The 24389-nt window shown below is 37.3% G+C and overlaps 2 protein-coding genes across 4 annotated transcripts in view; one reads left to right on the top strand and one right to left on the bottom strand.

Moving 5' to 3' along the window:
- LOC144979988 (uncharacterized) overlaps positions 1–8642 on the bottom strand; it is a 35251-nt gene extending 26609 nt beyond the window's left edge. Inside the window, exons 1-7 of one of the 2 annotated variants that reach the window (XM_078927414.1) lie at positions 8504–8642; positions 5494–5557; positions 4854–4885; positions 3053–3170; positions 2203–2263; positions 1086–1157; positions 61–139 (exon numbers count right to left, since the gene is read on the bottom strand). In XM_078927414.1, the coding sequence (XP_078783540.1) occupies positions 61–139; positions 1086–1157; positions 2203–2263; positions 3053–3170; positions 4854–4885; positions 5494–5519 (388 nt within the window). In that variant the 5' untranslated portion in view covers positions 5520–5557; positions 8504–8642. Of the gene's footprint in view, positions 1–60; positions 140–1085; positions 1158–2202; positions 2264–3052; positions 3171–4853; positions 4886–5493; positions 5558–8490 lie in introns of both variants that reach the window. The other variant, XM_078927415.1, reaches the window with a different exon arrangement.
- On the top strand, positions 8557–21648 carry LOC144979990 (large ribosomal subunit protein eL8-like). 2 transcript variants are annotated; one of them, XM_078927417.1, is made up of 7 exons: positions 8557–8689; positions 12254–12464; positions 13070–13219; positions 14007–14227; positions 16233–16363; positions 20042–20111; positions 21407–21648. In XM_078927417.1, exons 1-7 carry the CDS (start codon positions 8687–8689, stop codon positions 21512–21514), a joined length of 894 nt encoding a protein of 297 aa, XP_078783543.1. In that variant the 5' UTR covers positions 8557–8686; the 3' UTR covers positions 21515–21648. The 2 variants fall into 2 exon arrangements, with proteins under 2 accessions (XP_078783543.1, XP_078783542.1); XM_078927416.1 differs by lacking the exon at positions 8557–8689 and adding an exon at positions 11832–11864.
- Positions 21649–24389: the final 2741 nt, after the last annotated feature.

The raw sequence follows: 24389 nt of genomic DNA on the forward strand, positions 1-24389 counted from the left end.
ATATTTGAATATATCTCAATATATATTTCATTGTATAATTAACAAGCAAGTAGCACATACCATTTGTCATTCCAAATACTGACGAGCGACGTCTAAAAGGGAGATCCAATTTAAATGTTGAGCAAAGCATTTGCAAGAACTGTTGGGGCATCAAAAGAAAAAAAAAGCAACTGATAAATAAACAACTAAATGATTCTCTATAAGAAAAATTGACACTACAATTTTTTTTTAATCTATCCATCATTCTGAGATATTTTTTATATTAAAAGCCCTAGAAAACTCTGGCACAGGGTCAAGTATGAGACAAAAAATGCTCCTTCTCTGGAGAGATGCAAAGAAATGCTTGATAAAGAATTAATCTATTCTCGATATAATTATGACTAAATTTAAATGCACACAATATTCAAAGCTCCATTGCCTAAATAGACCACAACATATGATATGATTTGATATATGATGTTAAGAAAAAAAACTTGAGCTTTTATACAGCGCAATATCCATTAGACATGCTCAAAGTGCTTTGCAAGAGGTTCCTGACCAACAGCAACATGCAACATATAGAACGAGACATGATTCCTGTTAGGCGATAATACAAGTGTTTCCCTGACAGAGACAACGTTGTTAATGGTCAGGTACTCATTTTACATCTGAGTATGGTGAGAGAATGTGAGTAAAGAGTCTTTTCCAAGGACTCAACTATGTGCCAAGCGAGACTTGAACCTAAGACCTTCCGATCTGAAAGCGAGTGTCATACCACTAGACCACATAGCCACACAAGAAACTTATATTTTATACAAGAAAAAAAAATCATATTGCTAAAAATCTCAAAGCTCTTTGCTGTGCACTTCTTTGATTCCAAAATGACAGATTTCTACGGATCTGTGGAAAACCAAAAGTACTGATAAATTGACAGACAAAGGATAAGATAGATAAAGTAAAGCGATGAGAAGAATGTATTTACTGAAGGATCCAATGAAAACAAAAACATGATTGAGTAACTAAAGGAAAAATGAAAAAAATAAAATTCGACCAACAAACAATAAAGTTCAGCATCAGAAATATAACAAGATAAACACAAATACTACCTGCAGGTAAAATCCACTCGCCATCTCCAGAAACAGATTAAGATTCGCTTTGGCTTCCATTTTCTTTACACTCTGGGTTAAAATAGAAATGAAATGAGGTAAAAAAAAAAGGCAATATGAGACATATGCAGATAAATAAATTCAAATGAAGCCTTTCCAAACTATCTAAACCCAAAACTAAATGTGATGTGTCCAAACTGGAGTTGGAATCAATTATCTAAGCCTTTTTGAGAAAAGAAGAATCCACCCCCCCCCCCCCCCCCCCCTAAAATAAGGCAAGGGTCATCACGAAGAATTTGGCAATTGTTTTAATGCAAATTTTTCACTTAACCCCCTCCTATACCAGCTTTTAAAAAAATGGATTTTAACAATAAAAGAAAAAATCTGAAAAGTTTGTTTGCTTAAGTCCTGAGCATGATGACTGTATATGACATTCAAAGCTTAGTCTTGCTGTCTCTCCATCTGTCACCCTCTACATAACTTACAGTCCTTGTCTGGCTGTGAGACAATTTGGTTTTGCTTTCACCCTTGTTGAAATTTTTTTCCCCTTGAAAATCATCTCTCTGTTGTATTAGAATAATTCTTATTGACATATACTTCAGACATATATAGAATTAGAATTCCCTTTATTCATCCCATAGGGGAAATAGATCTATCTCTAGGGTCTATTCCAAGGGAAGACTGGAATAACCCTGGCGTCAGCTGCAGTGCAGCACCACAAATTGAGCTACGGCAATCAAACTCGTTACCTTTCGGGTACGAAGCAAAGACCATACCGCTGCGCCGCGCTGACCCTTATATATATAAATATATCCCATAAATCCTTTTTACAGGTAGGTCTTGTGACTGTATCTGAGTCAGATTTTTAGGTCTGATAGCAAACCTGTTTTCTTTTTAAACTTGCCCTTGTGTTCTTCTTTTTCTCGAGCACTTGAAATCATCACTATTTCACTACCCAAAGCTTCTTACTTTCCCATTATCTGCATATTTCTCTCCTTAAAATGGCCTCAAAGAGTCAAAAGCACCATCAAAACACATTGAAAAAGATAAAACAATCATACTTTAAAATTTCATTCATGTTGTATTACTCAAATCACTCTCATTATGGCTATATTACCACTTTATCTTTGGCTTGATTCTGCAAAGTACTGATCTGGTTCTTGAAGGCATGATTCCATCTGTCATAAAAAATTTTAAAAAAAATATAAAATGTTGTACACATCAATATCAAAGACTCATTTCTAACTATAGATAGAAATCCAGTATGAAGCATGGACATAGTGTACTATTTATTTTATAAAAAGTCATGTCTCTTTAATCCAGAAACCTTCGTAATCCGTATACAGATTATTACTTCTTTGCTTCTAGAATATGGAATCTATTTGGTTTAACTGTCTTGTGCAGACAAGAATAAGCAATTGAAAAATGATTTTTAATTTCCACTCATGTTGAACTCTAGGGATTTAAAAATATAGAGTTTAAAAGTTTCCATGATCGAAACTCTTAATCTCAAATCATCCAGTGCTATCTCGACAGCAATTAAGGCAATAAACACGACCTATTTGGCTTGTTCCATCTCCTACCAAGAGGCAGGATTCGCTGAATTATTATGTTCTATATTTTACAGTTAAATAACATCCTTTATGAAAGACATGAGAAAGAATAAGAAATAATGAAGCAAGCTAGAAATGGAGTAAAGAAAAAAAAAAAAAAAAAAAAAAAGAAAAAAGAGAAAGATTGAAAGAAAAAGAATAAAAAGGATGATGCTCTTCGCTTCTTTCCATTGATGATTTATTTCCGAGGTCTTTTGCTAATTCAAAATGCTCACTTAGATAGGTGAAAAATCTGTGATCCTAACAAGTTGCTAGAATTGATGATATTTTAACATTTAAAAATTTCAAAGACTTTTGTATTGCCTATTTAGCTGATTTGGAATATTTGGAAAAGACAGTAACCAAGACACTTACAAGTCTTGTTCCACTTTCTTATCCAGAGCGTATTCCAAGTCATGCAGCAATAGCTGTTTATACAAGTCTTCCAATTTTTGTCTCTGGCCCCATAAGTCTGACAGCACTTTTGATGGATCTATGGAAGAAAAATTAATACAAATTAAATTGCAGGTACCTAGTTGGGATTGAAGGAGAGACTATGAAAATTTGAAAGGATGATTAAATAAATGTACAGAAAGAAAAAGAAAAGGACTCAGTAAATGAATAAAATTTAAGTTTAACTGATGAATGAATATTTATAAGAGAAAAAAAAAAGGAGAGAGGGAGTAGTGTAAGATTCATGCTTGAACACATGAGGCTGTATTTTCAAAAGCAATAAGGACAAAAAATCTTCTTTAAATCTCTTAAAATTTACTTGGATTTGGAACTAATTCGGCTCAAGCAAAAACGGAATAACCTATAAACCAATGGGCCACTCACAAAATTTTCAAATATGAAATTCAAAATTGCACCACCAGCTTATCACATGTGGAGTGAATTGACAGCACATGGTATCAAACAAAATAAGAAAATCAAATTTTGAGTTTGTTGTAGTAAATACGTATTTAACAGTGCTGATGGTGCCAAAAACTGAAAAGGGAGGAAAATTTTGAATGATTGACACTTTCACGCCCCCCCCCCCCCCCCCCCACACACACACACACACACATTTTTAGAGCAATTGAGATGATAAACTATCATTGATACTCTAGCTAACTGCTAGAGAGTGAGAAACTGTTATTTGTTCCACCACACATAAAAGCTCTCACTGCCAGTACATTTGATTGAGGGAAATATAACTTTTAAAAAAGAGGAGATTCCTCCTCTAACTCAAAAATCGCGGATTTCCGCGGATCCGAGGAAAATCATCAGCAGATTTAAGTCTAGTAGCGCGCAGGTCCAATATTGAGGACGAGCATAACTGAGTCAGTGGGGCGATGGTCCAGTATTGAGGACGAGTTGGCTTTGACGCCAAGCGCGCCAGTCCATTATTGAGGACAAGATCAACCCCGTTTATGAATGGAGTTGTTAACCTTTCTATATTTAGAAATGCAGTAAAAATTTAATTGATTCTGATTGGTCAATAATTTAGCTATGTCCTTCGACTTGTTGAAGGCAAGTTAGTGGCCTTTCAAGTCATAAACAAAGCCAACAAAGAGCCCCCCCCCCCTCCCCCCACCCCCATGCCCCTACCACGCTGTTTTGCATGCTCTGGTCATCTGTTACATCTCAAACAAAGGACACAAAGAAATAATGTTACCCACGTGTGTGTGTTTGTAGAAAATTCCTTTATTACATGTGTGCATCTGTACGTGGGCTCTTGGTGTGTAGATGCGTGTGTTAGACGAAAACTAGGCTAATGTGTGTAGCAATAAGGTGTAAAGCCTTGCTCCCTCTCATTCCACCACTCAATTATTCGTAATAGAAAGATGACTGTTGCAGGTTTCATAAATTCTTTCTAAGTTTGCTCTCTCAATAAATATCTTATTTCCCTTTAAGAAAATATAAAGGTTGTACCATAAATTATTGCTATTAGCTCAAAAAAGTATATTTTCTGGGATGGGTGTAAATATTGAAAAACTGCTAGGCGAGCTGCCATTGTTTCAACTGATCAGCTGTAGCAACTAGGCACTGTCCAGTGTAGCTTCCGGAATGCAAGGCCGCGTTACTTGAGTTAAAATACATTATAAGTTTACAAAATGCCCAAGAGGCAGTGAGCAATGATAAAGACTTAAACAATACAAATGACAATAAGGAGAGAGTGTTTAGAATTAGTTACCTGTTAGGGCAGCTTTGGCAGTTTCAGCTTGCCTGTAGATACATAAAAAGGTAAAATTCAAAATCTTTTGTATATTTTGGACATATCACCAAAAAAAAAAATTATAACAGTACTAAGCTCAGCAAACCAACAGAATGCAAAATATAAATAAATGATATATATTATGTAGTGTCATTAAAACGATGATGAAGACGACAAAGAAACAAAAGATACTGACAATTTTATTATTTGACTGTATTGAAACATTAAAACTGGTCCTTTATTTGAATTACATACTTATATAAGTATAAAATTAGTATCAATTGGTATAGAACTAAATTTCATTAACATGCTCCACAATTATGGAGAATTTGTATAAGTGTCTTCTCATATAATATAATATGAACACAGTCCGTCTGGAAAAATGTGCGCTGACAAAGCTGTTCTTACTTTCATTTCCACAAATCTCATCAGTGGATATGATAAGCGCAGATGATCACTCATTTATTACTGCTAATAAAAATAATATGAAAAAAAAATAAAATAAAATAAATTATATGATGAAAAAAAATGAACAGTTTGGTGTTCATGGTGACTCAATCTAAATGCAATTATCAACATCATTCACTAAATTTGTGAAAGCTATTATTCCAATTATTACCTCATTAATTGTGCTGAGGAACTCATTTCATCTCAATTATCTCTCTTACTAATAAGATGATGATCTGTAAAGAACAAAAAAAATCTGTAAAATTACAAATAATATATCCACTAATTTAAAAAAAAGAAGGTATAGATTGTCAAATTCAATTTTCAAAAACCAATAGTCGTTAAATGTCTTAGTAAAATTAAATATCAATAGGTCCTCCTGTGAGATATTTTAAGATCAAAATTATAATAACAGGGTGAAACTCGTTTGCCAGATACCCTGTGAGGAGCTATTATGATTCTAAAAGGTATTCTAAGCAATTCAGCTTGGTGAATATAATCAGAAACTTTGATAAAAATATTCAAATTAAACCTAACCATTAGGATAGGGCTTTAAATTGAAAGAATATATAAACTGGTCCCTAGTTTCATTCTACAAATAATTGTACAAGAGTATCTACTATTTATCTATTGCAGAAAATTGGGAAAATGCAATTGTCAAGGATGTTTTCCCTTAGTTGGGTCCCACGATGATCACTGTTATGAAGAGATAACTAACATTCATAATAGAAGTAAAATTTAAATGTGCTTGAATAAATCGTTGATTTATGTGAGTGAACAAAGTCACAAATCACAAGTATTAGAAACACGCTAGAATACTCAGACTGAGATAATAGTCTTAATTGTGTGTGTTCTTGTGATTCATTTGTGTGTGTGTCATTGTGATTATTATTTGGCCACTGATCAATAGAATAACATAATAAAACAATGTCAGTTGATAGTCACTTGCATACAATCACATGCTTACCAATTTCTAAATTATTTGGTTTGTTGATGTTGACGATGTGGTGGTGGTGGTGGTTGTAGTAGTGATGGCAGGGGTGAGGATGTGGTGGTGGATGTTTAGTAATGGTTGTAGGGATGATCATGTGGTGGTGGTTGTAGTAGTGGTGGTAGAAATGATGATGCAGTGATGATAATAGCAATTTGTGAAAAAGGAGGAAAACTTTTCGATCTCTTGATCAAACACAATAATTTTTTTTCTTAAAACAGGAATAATAGTTTTATATAACATATATTACCACTACTAGTGTAAATCCATTCTTATCATTAGACATAAATTTACTTTTTTGTAATTATTTAATTAATTGCCCTTTCCACATAACATTGAAAGGCCTACAATATTATTCAAATAAAAGGCCTGAAAGTGTTGTTTTGTTTTGATGTTTACTTTATAAATCAGGCTACAATATCTTTGTTACCGAAACCTAGAGGTTATGCAGCTTATAAATACAACTAACCCAAGAATCTCTCAAATTTTCAAACCATTGTCCATAGGTAAAAAAAAAAAGAGTAAACTAAGCCAATCACCAAAGCTTTATTGTAATATTATCTCTGTATAACCAGATGATTTAATGGATTGTTGCGAAATATATATATATATATATATATATATATATATATATATATAAATATATATATATATATATATATATATATATATAGAGAGAGAGAGAGAGAGAGAGAGAGAGAGAGAGAGAGAGAGAGAGAGAGAGAGAAGAGAGAGAGAGAGAGAGAGGGAGAGAGAGAGAGAGAGAGAGAGAGAGAGAGAGAGAGAGAGACAGACAGAGAGAGACAGACAGAGAGGGAGAAATTAAAAAGGATATAGGCACCTACAACAGAATAAAAAAACTAGACCCATTTGTCCCTCCCTTTCAACAATCAACTAATCAAAGAACACCACTGGTCTTCATTGTAATTGTGATTGTGACATCTGGCGCCATTCTGTCTGGCCCGACGTCATAAAAACGGGACCGTCACCAAACATCACGAGACTGAGCACAGGTGTCAAAATATGACATAAGACATAATGGTGATTTTGTGGTTTTGAGGAAAATGTTTGACAAGGCAAATTCAGTGGAAATTTTCTGAGAAATTCCCAAATCCCGGAATTCCACGGAAGATTATACTCACTGATGATGTGGTAGTGGTGGTTGTTGTAATGGTAGTGGGGATGATGATGTGGTGGTGGTGGAGGTTGTAGTTTGATTTTAGAGACAATGATGTGGTGGTGGTTGTTTTGGTGTGTGATAGAGATGTTTAGTTTAACGTTATCTTCCATTGCGTGGATGTGCTTGTAGACTGCAGTGTCATCTGCAAATAGACAAACTCCAGAGAGGTCATTAAAAAAGCAAAGGACCTAGAAATGATCCTTGGCGGACTCCTGAGGTTACACGGCCTATATCAGAGGTTTGACCCCCATCCCCCAACAACTACTTGTTGGGTTCTGTCGCTCAGAAATGATTCTATCTATGTCAATGTCTAACCAATTATTCCAGATTTCTGGATCGTGTAGAGAATTTGCGTATGTGGTGATTTATACCTTATCAAAAGTTTTACCGAAATCAAAGAGTATTAGGTCAATTAGTCCACCTTTGTCAAGTTCCAGTGAGAATTCATCGACCAACGACAAAGAGACTAGATAGTTGTGTTTCACATGATCTGCCTTTTCTGAAACCGTGAGTTTGTATGGAGTATTTTAGAAGACAAAAATAATATAAGAAAAAGACAACAAACTGAAATAAAGACATAACTTTTCTGGGTGCCGAATTATCTGGAACAGATACCCAACCCAAGTTTCGAGTGTCAACTTTGGTGACAATATCAATGATCAACAATTCAATAATATTCATTACCCGAGTTTCGGGTGTTGAAATATACACCCGAGTCTCGGGTGTCGAATCATCTGGTAACAATAACGAATTATCATCGTTATTATTAGCAGAAAGAAAAGTGTATAAGAAAAAAACTCTATATAGACGTCTAGATACTTTTTTAAAAAATTAGAATAATCAAAATCAGCATCCCTCTCACTTGACTTCTTCGACTGACTGTACTGTCACTACTAAATAATGACTGCTGCAGTTCAGTCAGTGAAGTTTCAGCGAGATAATGTTTCTAATATCCAACAATTGTCTGTAAAACTTAGAATAGACTTTCATTTTCTAACCAGACAATCCTACCAGTGTCTGTGTGATCTTTTCAACCCATTTTGTTTCTTCTTCCTTGCTCTGAAGTTCTTCCAAGAGCTTGGAACTCCAAATTTCTTACTTTCTACTTTCTACTTTTGCTTTCGTCACGACCGGAAGTTTAGAAAATCGCACTGTTGATTTTTCCTCTATTCCTTTTCCGGATAAACTTCGATCATGGTAGGACTACTATCTATCCAGTTAGCATATAGAATCTGTTAATATCCAATTAATCAGGCAGTACTTCGTACTGTAATTAATATATTCCAAAACTTTAGCTATTGGTATTATATTTAAGTTCTGGCGCTGGAATTCTAGGATTCAATTTATTGAATTAGTTATTGTTTTTCTGATCGAACTCCTAGTTTCGTTTTCTGTCTCCATTGTAATATCAGTTGTTCTTTGACTCACTGCCACCCAATCTTCAAAGAATGAACAGCAATAGGTTCAGGAAGGGAAGAATAAGGGAATTGGATGAGAGCAAGTTGGGGTCCATAATATCGCTCTGATCCCCCCCCCCCCCCCCCCTCTACGGAGTAACGAACTCGGTTGGCCGGTGCTGCCGAAAATGAGTGAAAGACTCTAGGACGAGAGAAGACGAAGAAAAGAGAGCTGCTCCTCCCCCACCCCACCTCAAAAGAAAGACGTTCCCTCTGTCAAGTGAAGAAACTGCTGACTACAGTTAGATCATTTTTACTGTATGACTTCTGATTTTGACGATACGGATAGGATCAACCGCGAACCCACTGACTCGGACAATGGCAATGGGCGTGGGTCCAATGACAATGACATTTATGGACTTCAAATTGAGCTTTTTTTCATAGTTTTCATATAGTGCAATATCCACTAAACATGCTCAAAGCGCTATTTTACAGAGGTCCCTGGCCATCAGCAACACTTTCAATTATGTAGGACAGGACATGTTGAAGCCTGTACAATTGGGCGATAGTACAATTTTTTTCGGACAGAAATAATGCTGTTGACAGCCAGGTGTGATGAGAGAATGTGAGTAATGAGTCTTTTCCAATGAATCCCCTCAACTATTACTATTACTATGCGCCATGTGAGGCTCAAACCCAGACCTTCCAATTTGAAAGCGAGTGCCATACCCACAAGACGACATAGTCATAGACGCATGCAGTGATGCCAAAACTCCTGTTTCACAGGGAAAAAATTCCGGGCACCGGGCAACTCCCGTCAAATTCCGGTGAGGTCAATTTGCTCCAGGGATACCCCCTTCCAACCACCACATCATCATCATTGCCACTAGATAGTATTACAACCATCATCACTACCACAACTACTGCAACCACCACCACCACATTATCACTACTACAACCCCCGCCACCACCACTACATCATCAGTACCACAACTACTACAACCACCACCACCACCACATCATCATCACTACCACCACTACTACAACAACCACATCGTCATCACTACTACTAGTACTGCAACCACCACCACCACATCATTACTACCACTAAAACTACCATCACCATTACAACCAACACCACATCATCATCACTACCACCACTACTACAACCACCACAACCACATCGTCATCACTACTACTGCTGCAACCACCACCACCACATCATCATCTCTGCAGCTACCACAACCACATCATCACTACCACTACTACTACAACCACCAGCATCACATCATCACTACCACTACTACTACAACCATCACCACCACCACACCATCGGCATTACCACTACTTCTACAACCACCACCACCACCACATCATCATTACCACTACTACTACAACCACCATCACCACTACCACCACTACTGCAACCACCACCAACACATCATCACTGCAACTACTACTACAACTACAACCACCACTATCACATCATCATCACTACTACTACTACAACCACCACCACCACCACCTACACATCATCATTAGCACTACTACTACAACCACCACCACCACATCATCATCACTACCTCTAATACTACTACAACCACCACCACATCATCATCATCACTACCACTACAACTACCACATCATCATCACTACCATTTGTACTACAACCACCATCACTACCACCACTACTACAACCACCACCACATCATCTTCACTACCACTACTACTACAAGCACCATCACCACATCATCTTCTCACTACTACCACAACTACAACCACCACCACCACATCACTACCACTACTACTACAACCACCCAACCACATCTTCATCACTACCACTACTACTACTACTGCTACTGCAACAACCACCACTACAACATCATCATCACTACCACTACTACTACAACCACATCTTCATCACTACCACTACTACTACTGCTGCTACTACAACAACCACCACTACAACATCATCATCATCACTACTACTACTACAACCACCACCACATCATCACTACCACTACTACAACCACCACTACCACATCATCATCATTACCATTTGTACTACAACATCATCACCATCACTACCACCACTACTACAACCACTACCACATCATTATCACGACCACAACTACTACAACCACTATACCACCACCACATCATCATCACTACAACTACTACTTCAACCACCACCATATCATCATCACTACCACTACTACTACAACCACTACCACTACTACTTCAACCACCACCACCACCATTTCATCATCACTACCACTACTACTACAACAACAACCACTATCACATCTTCATTATTACTACAACCACTAACACCACATCATCCTCACTACCACCAGTACTACAACAATCTCTACCATTAGGTTTTGGCGCTTTACTCCATTTAAAATAAGGAAACTTTGGGATTGTATTTGGCAATGTGTTTATGTATCATAATATAATTCTAATCAGTTATCTATTTAGAACTATACAATATGTAAACACAATGCCAAATACCTTTCCAATTCCTTCTTGTGTGCGGAAATTCCTCTTTCGGCATTGAAATTCCTACGAGTGGTGTCTGAAACTCCTGTGAGCCAAATTTAAAGTTGGCGTCTCTGCGCATGGACTTGTCTCTCTACTACTACTACTAACAGTCTAGGCACTTAAACTTAAATGAATGATGGGCTAAATTTAAATCTGTCATGGTCACAGTTCTCCCATTAGCCTGCCAGGCGTGACCACTAGTTATAATTTGTGGCTTGGTATTTTCACAGAATTTGATAAATTAAGAATTAAGGGCATTGAATGCTCTATCATTCGCATTCTGTATAATTCCCGTTTTCATCTTTTAATTAGGTGCTTTGCTACATGTCCATTTGGCACTCCAGCAGTGAGCTGATAACTGGCTTAGCGGCTGGAAGGTTAGCCTGGGGAAGCAGTTTTGATAGTTGAAAATAATGGTTTCACTGGAAAAGGTGGCTGAATTTTAATGTTTCAATGCTGTTTTTGTTTTGTTTTGTTTTGTTTTTTTATGAATAACAAAATATGGCTTAATTTTCTTTCCATTGCAATATCTTAATGAATGTAAAGTAGGTACCCCTACTTTGGTATTAAAATTCAAATCATTAAAATCCATCCATTAAATAAATCTAGGCAAATTTTTCCGAGTCCTATCACTCAAAAGTGAGAAAAAAAAAATCAGGTCACAGCCACTAGGCCATTTATCAGATCACTGCTCAGGTGCCAAATGGACGTTTGCCATAGTACCTAACTGGGGAAGATTTTAATAGATTTTTGTTTGACTGTGGTATTGCGTTTCTTGCTCGAGGCTAGATTTTTCAAATCAATGTTTTTACTTTCACAGGCACCTAAGCCAGCGTCTGGTGCAAAGACTGGAGGCCCCAAGAAGGGTGCTCCAAAAGGTGGTGACCCAAAGAAAGGAGGATTTAAGGGTGTAAAGAAAGGAGGAAAGGTTGCAAAGAAGGTTGAACCTAAAAAGATCAAGAAAAAGCCTTACGTTACCAGGACTGATGTAAAGCCATTGTTTGAGAAGAGGCGCAGAAACTTCAGCATTGGTATGTACTGGTTGTGCACCACCAAAATTTAGACAACTTCATTTAAAATTGCTTCTGTTTATTTTGAATCAATTGTCATTGCTGTTGTCTCTTTTAAGAAAGGGATTGGTCAATGTTTTTGCCTAAAATTTCTGTAAATTTTTGCCTCCTCAATTGGCAATCCTGTATAAAACCAAAGATGATAAATCTCTTATCTACAGAAACAAATTCTGGATAACAAGACAACTTCAATTAAATTTCTATTTCTCATAATTCTAAGTACAATACACTACAGCATCGTCACTTCCACAACTTCTGCAACCAGCAGCACCACATCATTACTATTCATTTAATTTTGACATTTTTACCAGTTCAGTTTTGGAGCTTTAGTTAATTTGATGAAAGGGATGGTATTTGATGTTTACACATTGTATGGTCCTAAATATATAGGATTCTGTATAAACAATTCTTGTGACACAATTTTTAAGTTGGCGTTTCTACAAGACGCTCCATATTCAAGCATTTATTATTGTCCTAAAGGGTTGAAAGTTGCCATTCATGATATTTTTTTTTTTAGTGACTTCATTTTTTGTGTTATTTTTATAATTTTTTTTTTTTTTCTATAGGTCAGGATATCCAACCCAAGCGTGATGTGACCAGATACGTGAGATGGCCAAAGTATATCCGTCTGCAGAGGCAGAAGTCTGTCTTGATGCAACGTCTCAAGGTTCCCCCAACTGTGAACCAGTTTTCTCAGTCCCTTGACAGGCAAACAGGTTTGAATTCCTGCATTGGTTTTTAATTTTTATTGATCATTTTCATCTTCATCATTTTAGTTGCTTTTGCTGTCTTCCTCTTTATCCCAAATCCTGTTGCTTTAGAAACTATTAACCAATGGGTTGGTAGCCTATTCCGCCATTGTTTTCCCAATGTTACAGTTCCTGCAGTTATTATGGAGATCTGAAAAATGTTTTGAGCAGTCTTGAAATAAATTGCTTTGTATATTAGTGAAAATAGCTAGAAAATGCAGCTGGTAGTCAAGGCATTTTCAAGCTGACACCTTCCTTGTTCCTCTCTGTATACTGTGTCTGACCTGAAAGTATTGCACATGTCATTGACTTTTTTTTCAGTGAGCTTATAGTTGGCTTTTTTTTTCTTTCCTATTATCATAGCTGCCGGGTTTTCTGTGTGATTTTCCGCTATTCTGATAAACTGGCTCCATGTCTTTTGGATGGAAGATGATTCCAGTTAACATGCATATAATGCCTCTTTTTAAAAAACCATGTGCGTCCTTCCGGGGTATAGTTGAAAGACTTTTCTGATATTTCTCCTAACTCTGAGTGGTCTGCTTACCACAGAGACTTTTTATGTGAGGTATGTTCCATTATGAATAGAGGCTGATTTTTCGCATCTTTTAATATTCAGTAAATTTTCCACAGGCAGATCTGTCTTATGTGTTCTAATAATCTTTCATTGTATCCGAGTCAACGTGTTGAACTTTTTTAGAACGGTTTTGAAGGTTTATTCCCATGATTATCCGATTTATTTACTTTTTCTTTTCAGCCATTCAGCTGTTTAAGCTGTTGGACAAGTATCGACCAGAGACCAAGCGCCAGAAGAAGATCAGGTTGATGAAGCGTGCTCAGGAAAGAGTGGAGGGTAAGGCTGACACTCCCACGAAGCGTCCCCCAGTGGTCAAATCTGGCATCAACAGAATTACTACTCTTGTTGAGTCCAAGAAGGCACAGCTTGTCGTCATCGCCCATGATGTTGACCCCATTGAAGTAAGTTGGGACTGCTGTGGTTTTGTGATTTGAGTAAGCCTGTCTTCATCTATAATTTTGTGATTATTTTTTAACATTAATGACACATGCTTTTTCAATTTCTTGGACCAAACTGACTGCATATGTACAATTAAAATATTATCAATGCTATACACCATCACAATCTTGGTGTCACAGCATTTGTCAACATTTGATAGTAGTGTTTGACCTGTTAGTAAAATATTTGTGAATCACCCAGTACATGCCAGATGGGCAGTGTTCCCTTCCTTTTGTTTTTAGCTTCCTTTCTTCCTGTAACAAATAACTCCACCATTCTATACACATGGTGCGCTGAGTATGGATGATGCTTTACCTTGATCACAAATTGATTTATTTGTATAGCAATCACAATTGCTGGAGTGGGGTTCCTGACCCTGACCTCCCATAGTGGGCAGGGAGGTACTTCTTGTGTCTTCTATCCCCCTATATGTTTTCCAACTTGCTTTCTGTCTTTGTCTTGGAATGAGATTACTTGGTTTTTCTCCTAACCCTGGCCGGATGCCCTTGCTGAGAGTGAAACACTCAGATGCATAAATAGTTTTGGGGAAGTGATTTTTTTTTTTCCCTCTCTGTTATGCACTGTATTATGGTTTGTTTACATATTGTATATGGTTTGTTAACATTTGAGTGTATTCCTCTTAGTAGGGACCTGTGCTTGTGTCTGGATGAGACTTTTTAGGTGATCTCAAACTAAGTACTTTAGTGTGCTCTTGGAATCTACATGTTTCATATTTGAACCAATTCCCCCTTGTCTTACCTTTTAGAACCGGTAGAAATCACCCACTTTTTCAGACTGTTTTCAATATTTCAACAACTATTTCGAGATACAACTTATAGGTGGCAGGGTAAATTATTAACATGTGTTCTCTGTAAATTCCAAATTTTAGGCATCTAGCAAGTACTTTTTCCGTAGTAAAAGTCCAAGCTTTCGAAATTATTGATGGATTTTATAAAATCATTTATTATTACTAATTTGTATTACAATTCGCTGTCTTGGTTTCCTTACATCAAATTCTGTGATGCATTTTTGTCAGTGTTGCAATGATGATTCTTGAATCTCTTCACCTGAAATGTATTCATGTGATGAATATTTTGACACCTGAGCTCACTGGACAGTTTACCTTTTTTTTATCCATTGACCACATTTGTTTCTCAAACGAAAGCATATCAATTAGTTTCAGTTTGCTGAATATACCAATATAAAAATTGCATGTTTTGAAATTATTTCAATGCACACTTGTCAGAAAATGATATTGGGAATGGGTGACATCATCATTGGGATTGTTAGGGTTTTCTTTTTATATTTTTGACGCATTAAGTATTCAGTTGAAGAAAGTTGTACTGTACAGCTCGCAAACAACTGCCTCTGATGCATTGGCAAATTTTAGAATCCCAGTTGTTCCTATAAAATTCATATGAATCATGCATGACTGTAGTGGGGTAATATTTTTTGGAACATTACAGGGGTGTGCATTGCAAGTTTAGTACCCAGTTGATGAAAAGAGCTATGGGACAAATAACTAGTGGGAATTGAGCTGGGGTGTGGGTTGGGCAAATAGTAGTCATTGTGTGTACTGTTTATATTTTTCTATGTACTTTATGTAACATGCCATGATGTTATAATAAAGGGTTAGTGACCGATTCACATGTTGATTGTGTTGGACGTAGAGTGTGGGGTGAGAGACTAGTGACTGATCAGGTATCTGTCTGTCTGATTAGTAAGTGGATGATGACCGCTGTGTGAAGCCTAGGGCTTTCTTCTTTTTTCTTTTTTCATTGGGACGATGGACTCCTTGAGTTTTGAAGTGCTGTTAGTAGTGGTGGAGGCTGAAATATAATTTATTTTATCTTTTTTTTTTTGTATGTTGGGAGGGGGGGTGTTGGTTAATCAGTGAATTTTTTTTTTCTTCTCTCTCTCTTTTTTAAAGAATTCAAATCATTACGGTGATTTACTGTTTATCTTCAGGTTGTGATCTTCCTTCCTGCTTTGTGCCGTAAAATGGGAGTTCCTTATTGCATTGTCAAGGGTAAGGCTCGGTTGGGACAAGTTGTTCACAGAAAGACTGCCACCAGTTTAGCTTTCACAGATGTTCACCCGTAAGTTCATTTATTTATCTTAGTGTCTCTCTCTCTCTCTCTCTCTCTCTCTCTCTCTCTCTCTCTCTCTCTCTCTCTCTCTCTCTCTCTCTCTCTCTCTCTCTCTCTCTCTCTCTCTCCTTCTCCTTTTTTTTAACTGTCCATTTGTTCTGTTTCTTATTAGGCCAAGTCCTCTTTATAGCTGAATTTCGAGGGAAACAACTCAAATTGCATACATCGTAATTTTTTTATCATTTAATGTAGGGTCTCCCTCTAACACTTTAAAGTTGGCCGTTGTGTGTTTTTTTTTGTACTAAACACTTGCCCATATTAAAAGTGTTGCCTTTATTTGTAGGCTTACCTGCATGTAATGCGGGCTAATAGATAGTATGCGCTTGGCTAAGAAGCTCATTGCCATCCGGAAGTATAACGGACCAACACACAAAACTGTGTGTATCCATAAACTTTTATAGTCAGGTTGATACAGTTCATGAGCATTACTCATAAACGCGGATGGCAAAAAACAATAACAAAGACCTGAGTGATGTCATCTTTGAACTATATATACAATGAATTTGGAGATATTGATTGGGTTTTGGCGCTCTTTTTATAAAACTGATTAGGTTCTTTATAGTCCCTGCCAGTGATGTCAAAACTCCGGTTTCACCGGAAAAAGCTCCGGTCTGGAGCAAAAAATTCCGGGCTCCGGGCAACTTCCGTCAAATTCCGGTGAGGTCAATTTGTTCCAAGGATACCCCTCCCCCCACCTTCCAACCACCACATCATCATTGCCACCAGTATTACAACCATCATCACTACCACTACTACTGCAACCACCACCACATCATCATTACTACCACTACCACAGCTACCATCATCATCACTACTACTACTACAACCACGACATCACATTATCACTACCACCACTACTACAATCACTGCAACATCACCTACCACTACTACTACACCCATCCCCAGCACCACTTCATCGTCATTACCACTACTACTACAGCCACCACCACCACCTAATCATCACTACCACTACTACTACAACCACCTCCACCACATCATCATTATCACTTATACTACAACCACCACCACATCATCACTACCATTACTACTGCAACCACCACCACCACATCATCACTACCATTACTACTGCAACCACCACCACCACATCATCATCACTGCAACTACCACTACTACCACTACCACATCATCATCATTACCACAACTACTACAACAACCACCACCACATCATCACTACCACTACTACTACAACCACCACCACCACATCATCATTACCACTACTACTACAACCACCTCCAACACATCATCATTACCACTACTACTACAACCATCACCACATCATCATTACCACTACTGCTACAACCACCATTACCACATCATCATCACTACCTCTAATATTACTACAACCACCACCACCACCACCACCACATCATCCTCATTACCACTACTACTACAACCACCACATCACCATCATCACTACTACAACCACCACCACAACCTCATCACTACCACCACTACTACAATCACCACCACCTCATCTTCATCACTACCACCACTACTACTACAACCACCACCACCACATCATCATCACTACCACTGCTACTACAACTACCACAACCACATCGTCATCACTACCACTACTACTGCTACAACCACTACTACTACTACTATACTACTGCTGCTACTACTACTACTACTACTACTACTACAACTACTACTGCTGCTACTACTACTACTACTACTACAACCACCACCACATCATCATCACTACCACTGCTACTACAACCACCACCACCACCACGTCATCATCACTAACACTAATACTACAACTACCACAACCACATCGTCATCACTACCACTACTACTACTATACTACTACTACTACTACTATACTACTGCTGCTACAACCACTACTACTACTAAATACTACTACTGCTACAACCACTACTACTACTACTATACTACTGCTGCTGCTACAACCACTACTACTACTACTACTACTACAACCACCACCACCACATCAATCATCATCACTATCACTACTACTACAACCACCACCACCACATCATCATCACTACCACTACTACTACAACAACAACCACTAACACCACATCATCATCACTACCACCAGTACTACAATTTCTACCATTGGGTTTTGGTGCTTTACTTCACTTAAAATAAGGAAACTTTGGGATTGTGTTTATGTATCATAATATAATTCTAATCAGTTATCTATTTAGAACTATACAATATGTAAACACTGCCAAATACCATTCCAATTTCTTTTTCTTATGTTCGGAAATTCCTCTTTCGGCATTGAAATTCCTACGAGTGGTGTCTGAAACTCCTGTGAGCCAAATTTAAAGTTGGCGTCTCTGCCCTGCTATAGCTGGTATTTTACTAAAGGGAAAGAGGGAGAAAAATCAGCTCTTTACAACTCCTGTTATACATGGGTTCCATTGTATTTATAAAAAAAAATTAATCACTATATTAAAATGTGCTCCTCTGTGTTTTTTCAAACTAGTTATTATAACAAAGAGCATGAGAAATTTTGGAGGAGCAAGTTTAGCCATCTCAGTAGTATGTATCTTTGTGTGGGAAAATCCGTGAATACTTCAGACTATGTTAAATTATATCAGAAATAAACTTATTACAGTGCATCACAGGATTCTCCCATTTTAATCCCTCTATTTTCATTGTACTGGCAATGAAAAAATCTCGAACACTATCTGGGGCTAACACTAACATGGAAATCTCAAATATAGTGGACCTTAACTTTCACATTTGTTGACAAAAATTCTTTTGCCTTATGTTTGTATTTTACAGAAACAAAAGTTGTCACCACTCTCTATTTCGATTTAAATGTATTTGGTTAGTGTGTATGGGGGGATTATGCCAGGCATGTTTGACCAGTGTGTGATGCGTACCGTTATTACTTGGGGCTAGCGAGGCTTTGATGACATGAGGCTGTTACTGTCATTTTGTTAAACTCAAAGAAGTGATTAGGGGTGAGAGAGATAACGGAGGAGTTGTAGGGATTGGGTACTGGATTCGTAGGTTAAAGAAAGTTGTCACATTCTGAGTGTGTAATCAACAATACAACTTGCTGGTTTTGTCTTATTTTAAGTATAGTACACGCAAAGGGGAACATTATTCCACCTGTTATTGAATGAAACAAGGCACACTTAATGCTACACCTCATTATAATAGGACTTTACCTAAGCCCGCATTTCTCCCTTCCCCCCCCCCCCTCCCTTCATATTCTTTGTAAGATACCAACACAGAAATCTCAAACAAAAAGGTCCTGTCCCAACTTGCATTGTATATGGGTATGATTAAGCATTACAATAATTTGTTACGGTCAACTTGACACAATGTTTTTCAAATAGCTATCTATAACTGTTGAGATGCATCAATGAATCAAATATCTTTTTAACATTGATAATTTTGCCAAAGTTCATTTAAATCTTACCAGTGGTTCCCCCTTAAATGACCCATGTATTTTGTTAGTGAAGTGGAACCTCTAAACGCAAAAACAAATCTAGATTTGCATGACAATTGAGTAGACAGGCAAGTGGAGAAATGGTGGCAGGACAATAAGAACACCTCTTGGATTTTAAGTTATTTTCGCAGTCCCACTAACATTTTTGTCTATTTTTCTCTCAACAGAGAGGACAAACCCAATCTGAACAAGCTGGTGGAAGCTATCAAGGTCAATTTCAATGACCGCTATGAGGAGGTAAGTTTTGTGTTCATACTTTTGTTATACCCTTGTCTTTTTTTTCTATTGTGTGGAAATAACACATAATATTCATCGAAATGCATATCTGGCAATTGTGGAGGTTGGTTAAATATTCACATCGGTATGAAGTCTATAGGTGCTTTCCGTCCCTGTCCTCTTTCACCTTTCCCCTGTCCCCCCATCTGTTGGCTGTGCCTTAAGTGTTACACACTGCTCAAAGGCAAGCTGTTGGTGAGAAGTGGAAGGGTATGATGGGGAGATGACATTGGTGGCAACAACAGTAGCACTTAGAGCTTTAAATACCTTGACAATAGAGTACTTATTAAACTGTGGGAAATTCCAGATTAGTCTTGTGATCCCTGTTTGGGCTATGATGTGTCCATATTGTATCTAGTATTTATTAATTTACATAAGAAATAGAAGAAAAGTTGGGGGTTTTAATAGCTGCTTCGGACCAATTTTTCAAATCATACATACAGCAAATGTGTTACCTGTTATGGAAGGTACCTGTAATTCTATTACTTTTGATACCACAACCAACCTGGGAGGGCATTCAGTTCAGGGAACTAAAACCCCATATTCACATCCTGTCAACAGCATAAACCAGACAGATCTCCCAAATTTTAATTATTATTTTTTTAGGACGGAACTATTAACCAGGTGGGAACAGTTGTATTAAGAATGAACATTTATTTGGGAATGTTGGAATTTTTTGTGAAATAATATATCGTTCATGACACAACTTTCACAGTTTTGAGTCTGTATGAGAGATTTTGAATTTGGAGTGTTTAGTTAGTCATCACCGTGAGCTACGCCAAACATTAGTTCCAAAAAAAAAATAAGTTTTTCATTCTTGGATTCCATATTTTTTTAAGCCTAAATCAAGCAAATACAATTGATACATATTTTGGTACTGCTTGTGGATAAATCTAATCAATCCAATCCAAAATAGTTGCAGTTTCATGTGATGAAGATTGGCGCAACTATGTGTGGTGGGTGGCATTGGCATACTATCTGTCTATTGGTTGCTCTGACATTTTCAGGGATGTTGTTTGTGCGCTAGAAATATGTTCCAAGCTCAATTATGAAGCAAATGCCGGCTGTCTTAAAAGACTGGTATTAAGAGAAAGAGAAACTCTTGCTGTTGGCATAATCCCAGTTGGGGTTTTAAAATCTTTCGTAGCTGTTGTGTGTGGTTTCTACAGATTAGTTTGTGTGTGTGGTTTTTTGTTTGTTTTGATTAACATGCTTTGACCTTTAATTAAGCATGAGTATGTTCCTCATCTCCCTAGATCCGTAAACAATGGGGTGGTGGTGTCAATGGTCCCAAGTCACAGGCCCGAATTACCAAGTTGGAGAAACTCAAAGCAGAAGAGATGGCCAAGAGGAGACAACTCTAAACTCTCAAGTTCAATCAAGAACAGTGTTTTTACTACTCTACAACAAAATGTCACTTTTACCATCAGACATGTTCATTTGGCTATTACGATCAGAGAGGTTTATGCGAATAAATGGAATGTTGATGTAATATTTATTTCATTGGTTTTGGACTGTTTTATTGGGGGGGGGTGGTTACCGTCCAAAATCTGAGGAAAGCCAATGCGCCGCCTACTTCTGCTGCATCTTTTATCCTTAGCCCTCAATGACCATTGGCGTGTGAGAAATTCTTTTCGTGTGGGGGGGGGGGGGCATTTTACCAATATGGTTTTCTGTCTTGTTAGTAAGTACACTTATTCTATCAAACTTGGTTCTGCAATTCTCTCCCGGTTAACATTGTTAAAGATAGATGAAATTCCTTCTATTGGCTCAGAACAGTGCTGGTGGTCTTGTTTATGGCTAAGAACTCGCATTGGCTACTGGTTAAGTAATGTATCCAATATAAGATTTGCTCACATTTTGTAATTGATGCAATCTGATAATTCTGGTAGGGGTTCCTGAACTCCCATAGTGGGCAGGGAGGTACTTGCCATGTCTGCTATCCCCCTGTCTTGTTTTCCAATTGCTTTCTGTCTTTGTCTTGGAATGAGATTACTTGGTTTTTTACCCTGGCTGGGAGGTAAACAGTCAAATGTATAGTTAGTTTCGGGAGATGATATTTTTTTCCTTTTAAATCATCTCTGTGTTATGCACTGTATTATGTTTCTTTATATTATATATGATTTGTAAAACATTTGAGTGTATTCCTCTTAGTGGGAACCTCTGCTTGTGACTGGATGAGACTTTAAGGTGAGCGGGTGGTTGGATGGGAGCATCACCCTTGAATCATATACCTATGATGTTCGCATGGGTGTACGATCCGATAGTGATGTCGTTTCTTCTTCTCTTTACTAGCCTATCCTGCTTCTTTGGTTTGTGATTGTATTTTTGACAGGGGATATTTTTTTTTCTGTAAATCTTCTGCCTGTTTGTTCTTGGTTATTTATAATTTAGCTTATGATATCTTTAGGTTATGATTTTGATTTACATTTGTACTATTTTTGTTAGATTGCTTGTTTTTTTGTTTCAGCGGTCTCTCATATAACCTCAATTGTGTTGGAAGAGACCTAAAGCAACAAACAAACAAAAAAGACTTTAAGGTGATCTCAAACTAAGTACATTGATAGTGTGCTCTTGGAATCTACTCTGTTCCCAATTTGAACCATTCACCTTTATCTTACTTTTTCCTCCAGTCCTTTTAATTGTACATCTAGAACTTTTTACTATCCAATTTTCATCCTTTTTACCGGCGCTGATATGACCTAAATGTGTTGCAGCGCTGTAAAACCCATAAAAACAAAACAATTCTAGGTATGTTAGCGAATTGTTTAATTTCTACATCCAAGAGAGATCTGATGTTATGGAACTTAGGAAATGATTTGAGTTTTGAGCTTTTCCTTTAGGGTAAGGCAATGTTTGATCCCCTTTGGCTGATGGAGTCTTCAACGGTCCACAGTTTGGCCATTTCTTCTGTATCTAAATAATTTGTCCTTGTTGGTGATGTAGCGGGACTGATTGGCTCCTGGTTATTTCTGGAACTAATCTTGAACTAGTCCATTATAAATTAAACAAGATATGAAGTGAGTACAGACTCGACCTTGTCTGGCAAAGAAAGAGATGGTCTACAATCAACGCCATCACCACTCCCAAAAAAAGTGGTTTCAAATGAGTAACTATCTTGAGTCCCTCTCGCAACTTCATGAGGTCAACACACAAACACCAGGAAAGCTTCTTGGCGAGCTAGCAGTTAAGCTATGAACTTGATTCCATACACAATTTGTAAAACGGAAACAATTGAAAGTTTTAAACATCTAAAGCTATTTTGGTCATCTGTCAGGGTAACTATGTAATGGTTATATCTATAATCTTTTGACTACTCCCATATTTTAATTCCTTTTTACTGGCGCTGAAATGACCTAAATGTGTCGCAAGTGCCATAAAACCCTTAAACTTAAAGCAAACAAACAATGGAATGGTAGCACACCTGACTGGTAATCTGGAGGTGTGAGGTTCGGTCCCCCAATCGAGGCAGGCTGATATTTTTGGATGGAACAGGAATATACAAAATGTGTCCTATTATGTTGCCATGGATGCTAAATGGCCTGCATACAAACCTAGAACGAATGTAGATCCCATCATCTTCTTTGCCTTGCGGTTGCGTCTATCGATATTACCTAAACCAAAAGTGTCCCAAGCCCGTAACCTTATAGATAAGGATAGGAGCCCCAAAAATTCGATAGTGGAATATGGGACGAAAGAAAATGTACATGAGGTTCTGCTCGTTTTGTTCTGTAAAATATTTTCATAATTTTGTTTAAAAACTTATATTGGGAACTGTGTTTTCCGTCCAACAGTGGACTGAATACACAGCTGTGTACAGTGCACTCTGGATACGTCGACGTTGCTTAAGTCGATTTTTTTTCTTGGTCCCTTCCCCTTCTTCCTATATAACATTAGTAAAAAAAAATTTTTAATCCACATAAGTCGATGTTCTTATCACTCATGACCACAATAATATCACAAATAAACAAGTATTTCCATCGGTTAAGTTAAGAAAGCTACCAGTAAGAATTTTCAATGGTTAAGAATATCCGCAAACGATTGGCGCACGCCGATGTGATGTAGGTGCTCAATGTACATAAGCAGTATCGAATAACTGATTTCTCCATCTCACATTTTACACCCTGGCAACTTCAAATTCAAGATGTTATTTTTTTTTTTTTTTTTTTTGGTTCTAATCCCAGGCCATCCTATGTAATTGTCCTCTTAATTAGTATTAGTATCAATTTTATCAAGAAT

Source organism: Berghia stephanieae, chromosome 9 (assembly GCF_034508935.2).
Source record: "Berghia stephanieae isolate SIO BIC M18660-M18661 chromosome 9, UCSD_Bste_1.3, whole genome shotgun sequence".
In the NCBI taxonomy this organism is placed as follows: Eukaryota; Metazoa; Mollusca; class Gastropoda; order Nudibranchia; family Aeolidiidae; genus Berghia; species Berghia stephanieae.

Excerpts from the sequence above, each read along its gene's own strand:
- LOC144979990 (XM_078927416.1), top strand. Across the intron at positions 12,465-13,069 it reads GCGCAGAAACTTCAGCATTG|GTCAGGATATCCAACCCAAG; the intron begins GTATGTACTGGT and ends TTTTTTCTATAG. Across the intron at positions 13,220-14,006 it reads GTCCCTTGACAGGCAAACAG|CCATTCAGCTGTTTAAGCTG; the intron begins GTTTGAATTCCT and ends TTTTCTTTTCAG.